This window comes from Cynocephalus volans, chromosome 3, assembly GCF_027409185.1.
Source record: "Cynocephalus volans isolate mCynVol1 chromosome 3, mCynVol1.pri, whole genome shotgun sequence".
Classification (NCBI taxonomy): Eukaryota; Metazoa; Chordata; class Mammalia; order Dermoptera; family Cynocephalidae; genus Cynocephalus; species Cynocephalus volans.
Genome location: NC_084462.1, coordinates 2472218 through 2490488, shown reverse-complemented (window position 1 = coordinate 2490488; position 18271 = coordinate 2472218). Strand labels below are relative to the sequence as shown.

General features: G+C 45.6%; 1 protein-coding gene, 1 long non-coding RNA gene and 1 other non-coding gene across 4 annotated transcripts in view; 2 read left to right on the top strand and 1 right to left on the bottom strand.

Annotated features, from left to right (window-relative positions):
• The window catches only part of IZUMO2 (IZUMO family member 2), a 45352-nt gene that overhangs the window by 23095 nt on the left and 3986 nt on the right, over positions 1-18271 (top strand). The window contains exons 6-8 of one of the 2 annotated variants that reach the window (XM_063092207.1): positions 10213-10301; positions 11109-11235; positions 15443-15544. In XM_063092207.1, the coding sequence (XP_062948277.1) occupies positions 10213-10301; positions 11109-11235; positions 15443-15544 (318 nt within the window). Of the gene's footprint in view, positions 1-5799; positions 5881-10212; positions 10302-11108; positions 11236-15442; positions 15545-18271 lie in introns of those variants that run through there. The other variant, XM_063092208.1, reaches the window with a different exon arrangement.
• Positions 718-3843, top strand: LOC134374075 (uncharacterized). The gene is made up of 3 exons (XR_010023011.1): positions 718-839; positions 1380-1683; positions 3406-3843. It is a non-coding gene; the product is annotated as an uncharacterized LOC134374075 (long non-coding RNA).
• On the bottom strand, positions 8454-8527 carry TRNAI-UAU (transfer RNA isoleucine (anticodon UAU)). Its single transcript has one exon. It is a non-coding gene; the product is annotated as a tRNA-Ile (tRNA).

Here is an 18271-nt window from a genome sequence, read left to right as displayed (position 1 = left end):
TCTATGGTTTTTTTGTCTTCACGCTCCAAGTCCAGACACTCTCTTAACTTCATGGGAATTTCGTGGGAGAAGTGCACAATAAACGGATAATTAAATTGTGCATAAATTATAGTGTGATGAGAGCTCCCGGAGAGCGCAGTCTGGGGTGGGAGAGACAATTACTAAAGAATTACAGCACAGCAATTATAATATCAGAGCTAGGATACTGGGATGTTCCTGTGGGAACCTAGGGAAGGGAGTTGCCAGGTCCAGCTGGGCTGGGTGGGAATCGGAGAAAGTTTGCTACAGGAGAGGCTGTAAGAACTTGTTCTTGCAAGAAAAGTAGGTGTTTTCCAAAACAGTAGTGGAGAAGAGGCAGAGGGAACAGCAAATACAACGTCGTAAGGTGGGAATTACTATAACTTGTTTTTAATAATAATAGCAAACACCTACATGGTGTTTTCTCTCTGTCACGTGTTATAATGACTTTACTTATATCAACGTATTTAAATATAACATAAGGAACAGGATATTTATCTCCCCATGTATAATGAGGAAAACAAAGCATAGAAAGTTTAAAGGCTTTCACGGGGTGACACAGTAAATGGGATTAATAACTATGCTATGCTTCCCTTGTTAAGGAGTCCAGGAGTGAATGAGCGCTTATATCTGTAAAGTGTTGATAATTAGATTGTTTTTGTTCTTGTTGTTGTTGTTGTTTCTTTTAAAGATGACCGGTAAGGGGATCTTAAATTGACTTGGTGTTGTCAGCACCCCGCTCTCTCAAGTGAGCTAACTAGCCATCCCTATATGGGATCCGAACCCGCGGCCTTGGTGTTATCAGCACCGCACTCTGCCAGGTGAGCCACTGGCCGGCCCTAGTTCTGGGACTTTGAAGGGGTTATATAAATCCTCTGTCTCAGTGCCCTTGTCGTTAAATTGGGGAATGCAATACCTTCTTCATAGGGTGGTCGTGCTGGTTAAATGAGCTAATAAAACCCACAGAGTGTTGTCAATAAGTGACAGTTATTGTTATTTCATTTTGGCAATGCATTGTTCATCTAACTTTTGCACATGCGCACACATCTTTATAAACACGAAAGATACCTAACTTTTAAGATTTTTGTTCCTTTAACATTCTTTTGCAAGTATGTCCTCATGTTACTTTGTGGTTATCACTATTATTGCACGGCTCAATAACATTTCATGGATGAGATGTACTGCTATTTATTTAATAGATCTCCTGATTTTGAACTCAAAAGTCATTTTCAATTATAAATCTTATTTAGTTTTTCTTTTTTACAATTTTTGTGTAATTTTAAGTTTTTATTAATATTGAATAATGCTAAGACAAACGTGTGGATATAAAGCTATTTATTTCTTTGGGATTGTCTTTGTAGGATAGGTTTCTAGGATGTAACAGAAGGACCTAAGGATTCCCGATTCCTGCCCTGCCAGTCACAATGCGAAACAAAATATGGCTTTATTATTAACCAAACAGCCCTCAGTGATGCAGTGAAGACCTCTCTGGTGAAGCTATCCCGGTTCAGTCTGGAGAGACCCTGCCTCAACCCATCAGTCATACAGCAGAGACCAGGGACGAGTCCCTGCTAATGCAGTAACTGGCTCCCCCTTAACTCTTATGACCCATCTGAGGTCTTGGGCTCTGACTACTTAGGACAACATTACCACTTCTTGGGGAAGGTAAGGAAAAGGCCATCAGCCAAAAGACAGCCAGCAGGTGACAGACAGAGGGGCCAGCACATCTCTTCTCCTCTACCATCTTTTATAGCTCTCCATCCTTGTTTCATGAGGCTTTCTGGGAGGTGACAGAGCTAACAGCTTGTGTGGTAAAATTAGACAAACTCAGGTTTCTGCTCTTGCTCAATCTGTGACCTCTAAGTTTTGGAGTTTTCTCATCTATAAAAACGGGACAATAAAAAGTAACAGGATTTTTTATTATTATTATTTTTTTTGGCTGTAAGTAACATTATTCCCAATGAACAGTGGTTTAAATGAGGAATCAGCAAGCTTTCTTCAAAGGGCAAGAAAATTTTTTTGGTTTTTCAAGTCATACAGTCTCTGTTGCAACAGCTCAGTTCTGCCACTGTACACCTGAAAGCAGCCATAGACAGTATGTAGAAGAATGAGCATGTCCGTGTTCCAATAAAACTATATTTATGAACACTGAGATTTCAACTTCATATGAATTTTACATGTCAGCTGAGAGGGTGATAGATGGAATAGGAGCTAAGGGAATGATAAAGTGGTTGATGAAACTGGAATGAAGACTGGGAATAGTCTAAGAGTGAGTAGAATGTGGGGAGTGGGAAGCGATGAGGCTGATGTGAGAAGACTCCAGACTGTGGAAGAGCTAGATTGCCTGGCAAAGCACCTGCATCATATCTTACAAATCTGGGCTTGCCAAAGTTTCTTTGTGTGTGTGTGGCTGGCTGTTCCAGGGATCCGAACCCATGACTTTAGTGTTATAAGGATGAGGCTGCACTCTAACCAACTGAGCCATCCGGCCAGCCCCGAAACTTTTTTGATTGTATACCTTGTTAGTATAAAAATAACTGTACTTACATTACCATGACAATGTACACATTTTTAATGAGTATCTGTTGTATGCAAGGCACAAAGTATTAGGATAACCTTGTATTCACCTCGTTGGTGAAGATGAAATCCCCTGCCCTAAATAATATAAGATGGCTGAACATATGATACCTAACACTGGACAGGTGAAAGAGAGAGCGGTTTATTAGTCACATGTACTCACAGCCCAGGGGAAGATGACACTGCACACCATGCAGGGCCATATGGGAGCTGCACTCTGAAATAGAGTAAACCAGTGGGGGCTGTGGGAGGCAGACTTTGTAGTAACAAGAGGGTGAGTTACCCCCCAGTCCCATGGGAGAATGTGATTGGTTTGTTTGAATAATTTCACTGGCTAACGATTGAGGATCCAGAGGGGTGCAGCTGGTCTGGCTTATAGGACAACTAGCTGGACAGGGAGCTTTTCCCACTGGTTGGGAGCTTATCTGGCAAAAGCAGGAGAACTCACAGCTAGGCCTTCGGGGCCCTGTGAGGCTCAAAGATGTCAACTCTTGGGCCGGCCTGTGGCTCACTCGGGAGAGTGCGGTGCTGATAACAGCAAGGCCACGGGTTCGGATCCTATATAGGGATGGCCGGTTGGCTCACTGGTTGAGCGTGGTGCTGACAACACCAAGTCAAGGGTTAAGATCCCCTTACCGGTCATCTTTTAAAAAAAAAAAAAAAAAAAAAAGATGTCAACTCTTGTAATTTTGGTCTTATAATACAGAAGGGAGTGGTTTATTAATAAATATATTTACTTTTTACTTGTTGGGATCACAGCTACTCAGCAGTGATATCCATGATTCAAATTGTCTTCTGTCTTTGGAAAAGGTCTTGGTCTGCATGATCACAAGAGGGCTGCAGCAGTTCCTGACGTCACATCTACACACGTCAACATCCAGAGGAAGAGAAAAGACCAGGTCTCCTTCTGAAAGTCGGAGAGAACTTCTCCAGAAGCTCCCCGTGGGCCACTGCTCTTATCTCATTGGTCAGAATGAGATCGCGTGCCCACTACTAAACCAGTCATGGCAAGGGAAATGAGACAGAGGCCCCATTGGGGCCTCTTGTAGTCATTCCTGCACCTTGAGAGGCACGGAAGAAATAGAATATGTGACCAGACTGGAGGTGGCCATGCCAAAGGATCACTGGACACTACAGACACTACAGACACCTCCTGGATCTAGACACTGTTCTCAGGAAAAAGGGAGGTCCCCACATAACAGAGATTCAGTTTCCATATGACTCCTCACACACACCCCCATTGGAATGGGTGACTCAAAATAAAAATCAGACTTAGATTTGAACAATGAAAAGAGTTTTATTTCTTGTACATGAGAAATTGGGGGCTGAGATTCACCCTCTTCTACACATGGTTTGACACATGACACAGTGTGTATTAGTTAAGGTAACACTAACTACTATAACCAACTAACCTCCAAAAGGTATACTGGATTAATTTCTTGCTTACGTAAGGCCTACAATGGGTGTTTTTGATTGGAGGTGGCCTTTGTCCAAGTGACAATTCAGGGACCTAGGCTACTTCCATCTTCAACGTGTGACTTCTAGGGTCATAGTTTTCATCTGTATCACAGAAGGAGACAGACTGAGAAAAGTGGCAAGGGGAAGGTTTCAGTGGGCCAGGTCTGGGTTTGGCATGAAACCCAGAAATTTCTGTTCATATTTTATTGGCCAGTACCTAGTCACATGGCCACCTCAAATTGCAAGGAAGGTTGGGAAATGTAGTCCAGCTATATGCATAAAAAGTAGAGGAAAGGAATTTGGGGAACAGCTATCTGGTTTCTGCCACAGATTAACCCAATGAGGGATTAACACTATATAGAAAAGGAACGCTGGTAACGGTGTGTAGAGAGTGGAGAACTGCCCGAGATAACAAAGAGATTAAAATATATCAGGTAAATAAGGGGCTAAAATCTGAGTAACCCCTATTTTTCATTAGATTCCTAATGGTTCTTGTTTGAAGAGAGAAAACATATTTTTTTTGTATCCATTTTACAGAATTATCTTGTTGTTTATCTTAGTGTTTCAGGAGATTGTCTGATATTCAAGATCTCAATCATATCACATGCAAAGGAAGATGAGAACCTGGACTTCTCTATTTCAGTGATATTTTTGTTTCTTTCTTTTGTCTAATTACGTTGATAGTTCTTCCAAAGGTGGTGGTAGTGGACAATTTGTTTTGTTTAACGGGAATTTCTTTAGTATTTTACCATTAAGCCTGATATGGGGTTTTTATTATAAGTATGCATATAATTAAACACAAGAAGAGACCAGTAACTCTTTACCTTTGTTATTATTGTTCAATATGGGCCTATTCTTTTTTTTTTTTTTTTTTTTTTTTTTTTAACGATGACCAGTAAGGGGATCTTAACCCTTGACTTGGCGTTGTCTGCACCACGCTCAGCCAGTGAGCGAACCGGCCATCCCTATATAGGATCCGAACCCGCGGCCTTGGGGTTATCAGCATCACACTCTCCCGAGTGAGCCACGGGCCGGCCCAATATGGGCCTATTCTTAATTTATTCTGCTTATCTAGAAATGACTGGTTACTAAATGTTACCAAAAGCCTTTCAGTATCTATGGATATGTTGATAGTATTTTGATATATCAAATAGGTGAATTATATATAATATCCTAATATCGAGCCATCTTTGCATTTGTGAATATACACCTCCCAGGTCTCGGCATAGGCTCTATGTCCTTCACCACACTGCTCTTCAAGAGGTGATGGGTGAAACTGAGGCAAACAAAGGCGGATGCACAGCCTAATTGAGTAACTAAGTGACAGGGGCTCTATTCATTCACCATCAGTTTAGGTGGGGCCAACTTTTATCAGTCCTAAAGACTTCAGCTATGGTAGGAGAAATTTGGATTAAATGGACAATGGTATCGCCTCCTGTGGAGGACAGTGAAAAGACTCTGGCTAACACGGGGATATTCGCAGTGCCAGTACAGCCAGACATTTCTCAAACACCAGGTTTCCTCCAGCGGCAACGCAGCTGTTTAGATACAATCTTTCTCCCGCCACGTATCCTACTCTGAGACTCCATTTCCCAGCATTCCCCCACACTCACAGACCTTAGTCCGGGAGGAGCGTGAGCTGCAACTGTTTCTGGGAAATGTAGTCCAGCTGCGATGCCGCGGTTAAAGTACCGGGACTTGAGTGCCAATATAGCGACCGCGCAGGCGCATTCGCAGCCCGTTGGAGCGAGGGAAGGCCTGGCTATCCAGTGGAACACGCCGGGGTGCACAGGTGAGCCTGGACCCTGCGGCCCCGAGCCGCAGCAGGTGAGTGTGGGCCGGGCTAGGCAGATGGACAGGCGCTCAGGGGGCGGGTCCAAGTCGGGCCTGAGTGGGAGGGGAGGAAGGGCGCCTTGGCTGACGCCCCGCCTCCTCCTGTCACGCGCGGCCCCAGAGCCCCGCTAGCACACTTGTGACTCAGAGGACTCGGCGTGTGGGAACTGGGCGCCTGCTGTTTGCCAGGAGTTCGGCCGCGCGCGAGACTGCTGCGATCGCCTAGGAAAGGGAACTTCCCTTTCCTCACTTTGCAAGTGAAGAAACAGACTCGGGGAGACTCTGCAGCTTCTCCCAGGTCACAGAGCTAAAACGTGGTAGACCTAGAATCACATCCACAGTTTCTGACCCCAGAGCCCAAGAGCAACACTATGCGGTCACACCCTTCGTCTCTGTCCCCCTCATCCTGAGCAGCTGTTCTCTCTCGGATCTCCTTCCACCCTTACACCTGCTGCGTCCCACCCCTTCTGTCTGCCCCTCCCCGCATCCTTGCCTCTGTTCCCCTCTCTCTGTCTGTCCCCATTCTCTTTGGGTCTCTTTCCATCTCCCCAAATTTCTGTCTCCCTCTGTCTTTGGGTTTCTGTTCCTCTCTCTGGGCCTCTGCACCCTACCTCCTCCCACCCCACTCTCTAGTGACTCTCTGTGTGTTTTCTGAAAAGGAAGTCATTTTTATACAAAACCATAGCACCATAATCACTGCTACGATTTGAATGAACACTCCAAAACTCATATTGAAGCTTAATCTTCAATGCCACAGTGTGGAGAGATGGGGCCTTTAGGAAGTGATGGGATGGTGAGGGCTCTACCCTCATGAATGGATCAATCCATTCATGATTAATGGATTGATGAGTTACTGGATTAATGGGTTATCATGGAATTGTGGTTTTATAAGAAGAGAGACCTTAGCTAGCACATTAGCATGGCCTTACCCTCTCACCGTGTGATTCCCTGCACCACCTTGGAACTCTAGAGTTCCCACTAGGTCCTCACCGGATGAACCCCCTTGACCTTGGACTTCCCAGACTCCCAAACTGTAAGAAAAAAATTTCAGTTCTTTATAAATTACCCAGCTTCAGGTATTCTGTTATGAATGACAGAAAATGGACTAAAATGATCACAATCAAGAAATGAACAGTGATACAATACTATTAACTAATCTACAGACCTTATTCAAATTTTTGCTGATTGTTCCAATAATGACCTTAATGGTGAAAGAAAATCTCCAATCATGCACTGCATCAGATGTCAGGTCTTTCTGGTCTCCTTTAATCTGGGACAGTTTTTTAGTCTTTCCTTGACCTTCATGGTCTTGGAAATTCTGAAGATTACAGACCATATGCTTGTAGAATATGTGTGTTCCTAAGTTTGGGTTTGTCCAGTGTTTCCTCATGATTAGATTGAGGTTCCACATTTTGGCAGGAATATTCCAGGAGTGATACTGTGTCCTCAGTAGATCAGGGGCCCGTGATGTTGATTTGACTCATCACAGGTAACATCAACCTTGATAACTTGGTTAAGATGGTATCTACCAGATTTCTCCACTCTGAAGTTACCCTCTTCTTTTTGTAATTAATAAGTTATCACCTCTCCCAGGGTGATGGAGATGCAAAGGATTACTCAAAGCCCAGTGAGAGGCCCGAAAGGGTTAATTCCAGACAAATCCTTTAAGGGAGAAGAATTCTTGGAAAATAACCCCAAATCAGGTTTTCTCTCAGTATTTCTTTTCCAGGCAAGAAAATTACAGAAAAGGAACACAGGTGGTTACAAAAAAGAACAGTAAGATAATTGTCTTGGCAACACTCACTTCCCCAAGAAACTCAAAGAAACAGCTGAAGGTGAGATGAGGAACATCGCCCAACCATTATCTTTGAAGCTTTTAGCTCACATACTTTCCCGTAATTAGGTTTAGCTGCACCAAGGATGACTGCCCTTAGGGCAAGCATTTTTGCTGTGTTACAATTTTTTATCTACACCAGAGACTTTAGTCCTGGGAAAGTTTTCTGTCTTTCCCAAGCTTAACACTTCTATGTGCAATACCAAAAGGTTAGGCTATACCTAAAACTACAGGGCTGTTGCCCCACCAGGCTATAAGTTAGGCCCTGTGAAATACATTAGTATCCTCCACATATCCCCCTTTTTTCTTCCACAATAAGTGATTTGTGGGGAGATGGTTAAGACTCTGTAAAACTCTGTTTCTCATTTCCTCATCAAATTTTCACCTGCTGGTTTTGGCATTCAGGTGCGTATGTTCCTGTGTAGCTGTTTGCCTGGGAACGTGTGTGAGGAGCTGAAATTTTTCATTTTGTGGACTGTATTAGTTTCCCATGGCTATTGTAACAAATTACCACAAATTCGTAGCTTAAAATAACACAAGTTTATTTTCCTACAGTTCTGGAAGCCAGAAATCCAAAATGGGTTTCAATGGGTAGAAATCAAGGTGTCAGCAGGGCTGTACCCCCTCCAGAGGCTCTAGGGGAGAATCTATTTCCTTGCCTTTTCCACTTTCGTGTGGCCACTTGCATTCCTTAGGCTGTAGCCCTTTCTTCCATCTTCTTTTGTTTGGCAGCTGGCTGGTAAGGGGATCCGAACCCTTGACCTTGGTGTTATAACACCATGCTCTAACCAACTGAGCTAACCAGCCAGCCCTCTTCTATCTTCAAAGCCAGCGGCATAGTGTCTTCTCTCTCTGCCTCTGCTTCTCTCTGCTTCTGTCACATGGCCTTCTCTTTGTCAGGTTTCCCTCTGCCTCCCTCTTATAAGACACTTGCGGTTGCATTTAGGACCACCCAGATAATCTAGGATAATCTCCCCATTTGCAGAGTACACTTTCTGTTTAAGGTAGAATTCACAGGTTCCAGGGATGTCTTTTAGGGCCATTATTCAGCCTACCACCTGGTCTGTGTCCAGGCCTGTCTTCCCCATCAGGGAGTGAGCCCCTTGAGGGCAGAGCCAAGTCTCCCTCATCTCATCTTCATCCTCAGAACCTGGTATGGAGCTTGTCACTCACATGGAGTTCAGAGCCCATCTCCTGAATGAATAGGGGTAATTGCACACTCTGAATGCCAACCTCTCTTTGGCAGGGACTGTTAAACTTTATTTCAGCAACTGGAACCTTTCTTCAAACAACATCTTAAGCAGGACTACAAGATCCTTAAGCAGGATTTTTAAGACAGATAGAAGGACCTCTGCAAACTGTGATATATTTATACAATGGAATATTGTTCAGAAAATGGAATGAAGATCTAATGCATGCTACAACATGGATGAACCTTGAAAGCATGTGCTAAGTAACAAGGCCAGACACAAAAGGCCACATATTGTTTGATTCTACTTATATGAAATATTCAGAATAGGCAAATTCACAGAGACAGACAGCAGATTAATGGTTTCCAGGGGCTGGCAGGGGTGAAATGGGGGTGGGATGGGGAGATTGGGGGGTGGGGAGATTGGGGGGTGGGATGGGGAGATTGGGTGACTGTTAATGGCTACGGAATTGATGAAAGTGTTCTGGAACTAAATGATGGTGATGGTTGTACAACATTGTGAATGTACTAAATGCCACTGAAGTTACACTTTATTTATTTATTTTTGTTTTTCTAAAAGATGACCGGTAAAGGGATCTTAACCCTTGACTTGGTGTTGTCAGCACCACACTCACCCAAGTAGCTAACTGGCCATCTCTATATAGGGATCCGAACTCGTGGCCTTGGTGTTATCAGCACCTCACTCTCCCAAGTGAGCCACGGGCCGCCCCCTTGAAGTTATACTTTAAATGATTAAGATAGTAAGTTTTATGTTGTGTGTATTTTTCCACATTAAAAAAAAGTTATAAGACATAAAAGTGTTGGGGGGAGCGGGGAGGTTGGCCAGTTAGCTTAGTTGGTTAGAGCACAGCCTTGTAACACCAAGTTCACAGGTTCAGATCCCCATACCAGCCAGCTGCCAAAAAAGAAAAGAAAAGAAAACAGAGAAAGAAAGAAAGGAAGGTTGGGTCTATGGCCAGACTCCTGGGTTCAAATCCCACTCTGACACTTGAAATCTCTGCTACCTTGAGCAAAGGCCTTAACCTCTTATGCCTGGATTTCCTCAACTAGGGATAAGTATAGTTCCTGGCTCTGAGAGCTGTTGTGGGTGCAGTGAGCTGTACTGTATGGTTGGTAGTGTTGTTGCTACTGGTATGGAATGGAGGCCTCAGATAGCCTGTCCTGAGCCTTTCTTTTGGTTCTTAGGAGACCAGGGCCTCCTCTGTCACCAGCCATCTTTGGGGAAGGTGTCTGATGTCTGGGCCAAAACTGACCCCTTCTCTGCTCCGGTCTTCTCCCCCAGCTCTTTGGACTCTTGCCTGGACCTTTTTCCCAGGGGTGCATGCCCAGGACCCAGCAATGACCACTGATACCCTGATGGCTAAGGGCCAGGTAAGTCTGGGCTTCCCCTCCCCCAAGATGACTTTGTGGACCTGAGAGGGCCCCCTCTCTATATATACATAATATGACTATCTTCTGTCCCTCCCAATGTGAAGAGGGGGCAGGTCTGGGACTGGGAAGTGAGGGAGGCCAGTAGGCTGGTGCAGAATGCTCTGAGCTGAGACCTTATGACAAGTCCAAAAATCAATCCTCTAACATTCAGCAGCGTTACTCAGCAGGTTACCAGATGAAGTGGGCAGTGGATGGTTTTGCTTCACCCCTGAGCCTTATCCCTGGACTCAGGAATGGGGGTTGGGAGTCAGGGATGGGGTCTGGGATAGAATGGGACTTAGGAATATCTCTTGCACACAATGGCTTGATAGTTTTTTTTAAAAAATGTGTTTCTTCGGGTTGTCGTTCACCTACAGTTGTGCAGGTTACCCACAACACAAGGTGCCTTGTCTCAGGGGCAGGATTCACATCTTACCCCTTAAACACTGGTGTATGTATTGTGGCAGCTTTCAGGTAGATGGCAGTAAACTGTCATATCCTAAAAGTAATTAGTATATTATGATGATTTTCCAATAGATGGCAGTAAAGAGTCGTGTGGAAAGGGCTGTTGTTCTTTCTACCAAGATGCCTATGGACTAACTCTAGATGTTTTACATTCCTGTGGGCCGGTTTGGTTCAATCATCCCAAATCTGTAGAGTCAGAACATTCCAGCCCAAGGGACAATCACAGGTTCTTGACCCATGACCTGTCCTGCCCAGAGTTCTAGAAGGATGTGCCCCTCCACCATGTAAAATTGGCCCTTGCAGGACTCAGTGACCTTCAAGGATGTGGCCGTGGACTTCACCCTGGAGGAGTGGGGCTGGTTGGGGCCCAGCCAGAGGGAGCTGTACTGGGACGTGATGCTGGAGAACTATCAGAACCTTCTTTCACTGGGTGAGGCCTCGCTCCAGACTTCCCCAGGAATAGACCTGTTGTCCCCTTCTGCCCTCTCCTCATTTGTGCCCACCCCCTCTTAACAGTGTCCATTCACTGCCGCTGTTTGGCGCCTTCTGTGCTCCTCTCACTGGTCTCTCATGCCTGGCTCTCTCTTCTTCTCTGTCTCTCCACCGGCTTATCCTAGAGTCCCAGCATCCCAGAAGGCCCCGAGATCTCAGCCTGTCCTATAAAATGTGGGTCCCATGAGATCTTCTGCCTGTGCCCCCACCCTCCTCTCATGCTTCCCTCCCTACATATGGTGACCTACCCCATCGCATGGCTTCCAGCTCCATGCTGGAATGAATGCCCATTCCAGAAGCTCGGATTCCAAGTGCCTGGACGTCCTCCCAATCAAAGGTCCCAAACTGATCTTGGCATCTTCTCCCCAAAGCACATAAATGCTGTTCCTTAAATATGTCTCCCAAATCCTCCACTTGTCCACCCTCCTGCCGCCTGGCACAACACCCTGCCCCTGCCCCTCCCATTCTCCACACCCCACGCTGAGCTCAGCATTGCCACTGTCCTGCTCTTCATCTGGGTCCCTGTCTCTGGTTGGCCCCACGTCCCCCCAATCCCCAGAACAGACTGCTGGGCACCGTCCCTGCCCCTGTCTTAGTCAGTTCAAACTGCTATAACAATCTACCATAAACTGGATGGCTTATAACAGCAGATGTTTATTTCCACCATGCTGGAGGCTGGAAAGTCCAAGACCAAGGCACTGGCAGATTCAGTGTCAGTTGAGGGCTGCTGTCTGGTCCGTAAACACCTGCCATCTTCTCTAACCTCACACGGCTGAAAGGCAAGTGAGCTTTCTGGGGCCCCTTTTATAAGGGCACTAATCTCAATCGTGAGAGCTCTGCCTTCATGACCTAATCACCTCCCAAAGGCTCTACCTCCTAATACACTCACGTTGGTGATTAGGTTTCAACGAGCGAATTTTGCGGGGACACAAGCATTCAGTCTGTAGTGCCCTTCCCTCTCACTGGACAGCCCATCAGGCCACAGCCCCATCCGTCCTGTCCCTCCTCTTCAGGCCCTGCTCAGGCCTCGTGCTCTCCTCCTAGACCCTCGCCGCAGCCTCCTCTCTAGTCTATTTCCTGCTTTCTCCATCTCTCTGTTCTCAGTTTATTTTGCTGACTCCTCTGTCTCTGCTTCTCCTTGTAAGTGGTGATAATGATGTGAAGGCTGCATCCTCAGCTCCACTCACTCACACACTTTTGCTGGACAACCTCATCAAAATTTGGCTTAAACTTCTGTGTTGGGGTCATCAAGACCACCCCGAGGTTTGGTGACTCACTAGGAGGATTTACAGGACTCAGCCTGTAGTCATACTCAGGGCAATGGTTTATTCCAGTGAAAAGAATCAGAGCAAAGTCAGCAAAGAGAAAAGCTACAGGGGGCGAAGTCTGGGAGAAACCAGGTGTGAGCTTTCAGAATCGTTTCCAAGTGGAGCTACATGGGATGCGTTTAGTTCCCCCAGCAATGAAGTGTGACAACACATGTAAGACGCTGTCAACCAGGGAAGCTTGTCAGAGTCTCTGTGCCCAGGGTTGTTATTGGGGGAAGGTTACTTGGTCCTATCTGCTTAGTATGTACCCAAATTTCAGCTTCCAGAAGGAAAGTAGGTGTTCATTGTTTGCACAGCTTAGGCCCAGTGAGCCCCTCTCCTCAATTAGGGAATGATGGGGAATTTCCTGAAATCCAGGTTCCCAGATGCCACCCAAAGGCCTGCCTTGCCAGCAGGTATTTCCAAAGAAATTGTCTCAGGCCTGCCATGTCCACCCTCTTCTGCAAAACTTGTATGACCCCTAACCTCCAACCTTGTGCAGCCAGTGGCCTCCAGAACACTTCCCTGGTGAGGGATGAGGACCCCACATTCCCTGTCTCTACTGAGCTCATCATGTCCCCCCAGACCCACCCCTCCACCAGGTCACTCATTTCAGGAACAGTCCCCTGCCCACCCAGTGAACAGGCTATCCCAGGGCACTGTGTTCTCCAGTCAAGGGAAGATTTGTCTTTTCAGGTGGGATCTGTGTCAGCCTGTTTGTCAGGGAACGATTAGTAAGGAGCTGTGTTAGTTTGCTGTATCTGTTGTAACAAATGACCACAAACTCAGTGGCTTACAACAACAGAAATTGTTTCTCTCATAGTTTTGGAGGCCAGAAGTCCAAAATCAAGGTGTTGGCAGGACCACACTCTCTCAGAATGCCCTAGGGGAGGGTCCTACCTCTCCTCTTCCAGCTTCTCGTGGCTCCTGGTGTTTTTTGGCTTGTGGCTGCATCATTCCAATCTCTGCCTCCACCTTCATGTGGTCTTCTGCCCTCTGTGTCTGTCTGTGTGTCCTCTCCTCTTCTTAGAAGGACCAGTCATAGGATTCAGGGCTCACCCTAATCCATAGGACCTCGTCTTAACTAATTACACCAGCAAAGCCCCTATTGCTGAGAAATTAGCAGTTCCAACGACCGAGGCACAATGGAAGGAGCCAACTCCTTGCATGTTGAGTGAGTGAGAGCAGATGAACTCGGGGAAGAGTGGAGGGGTTGGTCTTGGCCTGGAGCAGGGGCGGTCTCCAGGATACCAGAGGGTAGGCGAAGTGTGGGTGTAGAGATGCAGGTTGGTTGTGGGACTCGCGGTGGGGAAGGGTAGATGCTAGCATCCAAGGGCGTCTTTGAACAATGAGAGGAGGTCACAGTTGCAAATAGGGAGTGAGGTGTAGCATATGGGAAGAGGGGGAAGAAATGACAAAATGATCATTTTGGAGAGTGGGGAGAAAATATACAATTGTTTGTTGCAACTTCCAGTTCCAAGTTTAAGGTAAGTCCTTGATGAAAATGCCCTCAATCTTCTTGGGCACCGGCACCCAAATCGGAGGATAGTTGGCTCTAACCACTGTTGGGACTTTACCTGGTGAGTTCTGTGCAGGCCAAGGATAGGGTAAGTAGGAGTGCTGGCAGGGGAGTGAGACAGTTGGAGTCGAGAAGCAGAGAAAGGCACCCGGAGGCTGGGAGGTGGGATGGGGTGTTTGACACTTGAGATGTTGGAGGTGGGGTCACGATCAGTGATGAATGGGTCTAGGATGTAACCAAAGGAGAGGGTGCCTGAGGTGGAGCAGGGAAGGGATTCTTACAGGAGAGGCGTCCAGGAGTCACCCTGGATTGTCACTGTGTCCAGGTCTCCCTCTCCTTTCAGATCGGGATCTCCTACAGGGCAGGGCAGTGCCCAGTTCATTTCTGTATTCCCAGCAATGCCTAAGCCAGCATGGGGAGGCCTGTGGGCATGTTTGCTGAACCACAGTTCTTCTCACCTTCACTCCTAGAACAGGCACCTTTTGCCTCACCTCTTCCAGGAAGCCTCCTTTGATTTCCCCACCCTCTATGATTTCTCACAGCACCTTATGTTTCTTCCACGCCAGCTCACACAATAATAGACTGTGCCTGAGTTTCCTGTTTGGAGGGTAAAAATGAGCTAATACATTTAACCAGCTTAGAAACATGGCTGGCACATAGTAAGTGCTTAATACACATAAATTTTTTAGTATTACTCTAAATATTGTTGTTGGGATTTTCTCATATTTTAGTCAGGGATCAAATGATTGCCTACAGGTGTTCAAGAGAGTTTCATCAAAATGAGGATGTTTTGACTTATGTTTCTCGAAGTCTTGGGATGGAAGGCTTTAGGCGTAGCTTAATCTAGAGCACATTTATCCAATAGACGTAGGATGCAAGCCACTTACATAATTTTAAAGTTTCTGATGGCCACATTAAAAAAATAAAAGGAAACAAGTGAAATTAATTTTAATAATGCATTTTATTTCCCTCAAGCTATCCAAAATATTATCATAATGTTAACGTTATAATCAATATACAAATTATTGAGAGATTTTGCATTTTTCTCGTAGTAAGCCTTTTAGACACAGAAGACTGTGTTTTTAGCATTCAACTTGAACAGCACAGACCTAGAGCCTTAAACAGTCTTGTCAGGGCTCAGTCTCTCTCTGGAACATACTAGGCACTCAATAGATGGGTCTTCTGTTGACCATTAGAGCTTCTAATCATTAGGCACCTGATGTTTGCATCTCCCCTGTGTAGACTCAGGGCCTGGGGCCCATCCCTGAGGCTTCCCTGTAATTCTTGCACACATGACCAAGTCTTGTATCTTTTCCCAGGGGTAGGCCTTCCCGGGTCCAAACCCGATGTGATCTCCTGTCTGGAGCGAGGGGAAGAGCCAAAGATGGAGGAGAGAGAAGCCCAGCGAGTTACCTGTCCAGGTGGGTGAGGATGTCTGGTAGGTGTGAGCCCTCTTCCTAGCCTGTCTATCATGGTCAGTGAGGTTCATTCAAGAATGAGGCAGCATAGCACACAGGTGAAATCATGGGCTCTGGAGCCAGGTTTCCTGGTTCAAATCCCAGCTCACCACTACCTAGCTGTGTGGCCTTGGGCAAGTCTTAGCCTCTCTGTGCCTTGATTTTCTCATTTGTAAAATTGGGGTGATAACAGTATTCAGGGTTGGGAAGAATAGCTGGGTAACAGATACAGAGCATGGCCCTCTGCCTGGTATGCAGTAACTCCCCAGTCAATAGTGGCTGTGATGGTTGTTATCATTCCAATTATTTATTGAGAGTAGCCTTTATAAAGACCCAGAAGTAGGAGCTAGGTGAGCATGTTTAGGCAACAGTAGGAAGCCAGAGTTTTGCCTCCCTCTGGACCATGGACTCCATCTGAGGAGGAGGACTGGAGCATCTTTGTCTCTGACACCACCACCCCATCTCAGGGCCAGACATCTGTCCCCTCGTCCCCTTCACCCACCACAGCCCATTAGCCCCCAGCCCTGTCCCTCCTGCCTGCTGACTCAGGCCTTGGCTTCTCTCACCTGGACCCTCAGCCCTTACTTTTCCCTGGTCTCCTGGCCTCCAATCTTACTCCTAGTCCATTTCACACACAGGCCCAGAGGGGTCTTTGTCTATTGAGAGCTGACCCCACTTCCTCTCCTGCTCACAGCCCTCCCGTGGCTCCCCAGTGTCCCCAGGATGATGTCTCTGCCCCTCAACCCAGCACTCAAGACCCTCCATGGTCCGGCCTTTGCTTTGTCTCTGGCCTTATTTCTCAGTGAGGCCTGACCTCACTGAAGCCCCTGTCCCTACCTGAATCTAAACATGTGTTCCCACCCTTGGGCCCTCACACATGCTGTTCCCTCTGCCTGGAACACTTTTCCCTAGTTTTTCTCCCTGAAAAACACCTCCATGTTCCTCAAGAAGAAGCATATAGGTCATCTCCTCCAGGAGGCCTTTCATGACTTCTAGGCTGCTGCTTCTCAGTGTTTTCACAGCTCCTTGCTTGAGGTGCTATTACTGCAATTGTGCAAGAGTGTGGGCTCTGAGTTCAAATCCCCATTTTGCCACTGCCACTCTGTATGACTGTGGGCAAGTGACTTAACCTCTTGGTACCTCCATTTCTGTATCCTACCTCATTGAAATTTTTATGATTAAATTACTTAATACATATGACAAGCTTAGAATAGTGTCTGGCACCTAGTAAGCATTTAATAAATGTTACCTATTTTGATTATAATAATAATTAGTGTTATTGTAGTTATCTGATGTATTCGTAGGACTCTTGCATGTAGAGAATCAAAATAGTTTAAGAAAAATTAGATTTTTTGGCCCATATAACTGGAAGGTGTGGCAGTGTAAGAAGACTTTGGGCATAGATGGATCTAAGGCCTTAAATGATATTGTCAGGGCTCACATGTTTTTTCTCTTTCTCTCCTTCCTTCTCTCCCCACCCACATTTTGTTTGTTTTCTTTCTTTCTTTCTTTTTTTCCTACCACACGTTGATTTTGTCTGTTTCTGGCTTCATTCTATCTATAGGCCTTTCCAAGTGGCACTCAACATGACTATCCACAGTTTCAAACATATTCTGCCTAGCAACCCCATATATTAATCTCAAGGAAAATTCTGATTGGCTCCCTCTGGATCTTTAACCAATTTGTATGGCCTGGTGGATGGGGGGTTATAATTGGCCAGCCTAAGCCTCACGTCCACTCTGGAGGTGAGGGATTAAAGAGACTATGATTACCAGCCCACCAAGAGTACAGGGAAAGGGGAACAGTGGTTCTTCAAAGGCAGGGGTGCTAAAGAGATAAATAGGATGTGTCCAAATGAGCCTGCCCCTCCCTCCTCTCTGAGGGCAAGGACCAAATATCTTATTCGGCATAAGGTCACCCACCCCCAACACTGTGGTTGGCATATGATAATTATATAATTAACGGGTATTCCATGAACGAATCTACTGGCACCAAAAAAACCAATCCCCTCCAACAAATTCTAAATGGATGTGCTTTCTGCTCAATCATTTCTTCTTTACATCTTCCTTTCTTCAGATTGCAAGATTGTTCTGTAAAAGCCTCATGTATATTTAATATTTACCGATATTTTTCAGAAATGAAATAAAAGCTATGTTTGATAATTACAAAAACTTTGAAAAATCTAAGAAGATTCATAGTCACAGTGGGGGCCAAGTTTCTAATACACAAAACTTGGGGGACACAATTTAAGCTTCAGTGAGTTTTGGGCAGATACAATTCAATCCACTACATGGACCCTGTGCCTTAACCACCATACTGACCACCACACTCTAACCAACTGAGCTAAACAGCCAGCCCATCTGCTCATTTTTAATTGGTTTGTTTCTTTTTATCATTGACTTGTAAATATTCTTTCTGTATTCTGAATATGAGTCCCTTATCAGATTTATGACTTGCAAAACTTTTTCTCCCATTCTGCAAGTTGTCTTATTAATGCTTTTTTGATAGTATTTTTGAAGCACAAAAGTTTTTAATTCTGATGATGTTCAATTTATCTACTCTTTTGCTGTTTGTGCTTTTGGTGTCATATCTAAGAAACCATTGCCTAGTCCAACAATACCAAGATTATTTTCAGAATCCCACATAACATTTAGTTGTCATGTCTCTGTTTTGGGGGTCCCACAACCACTC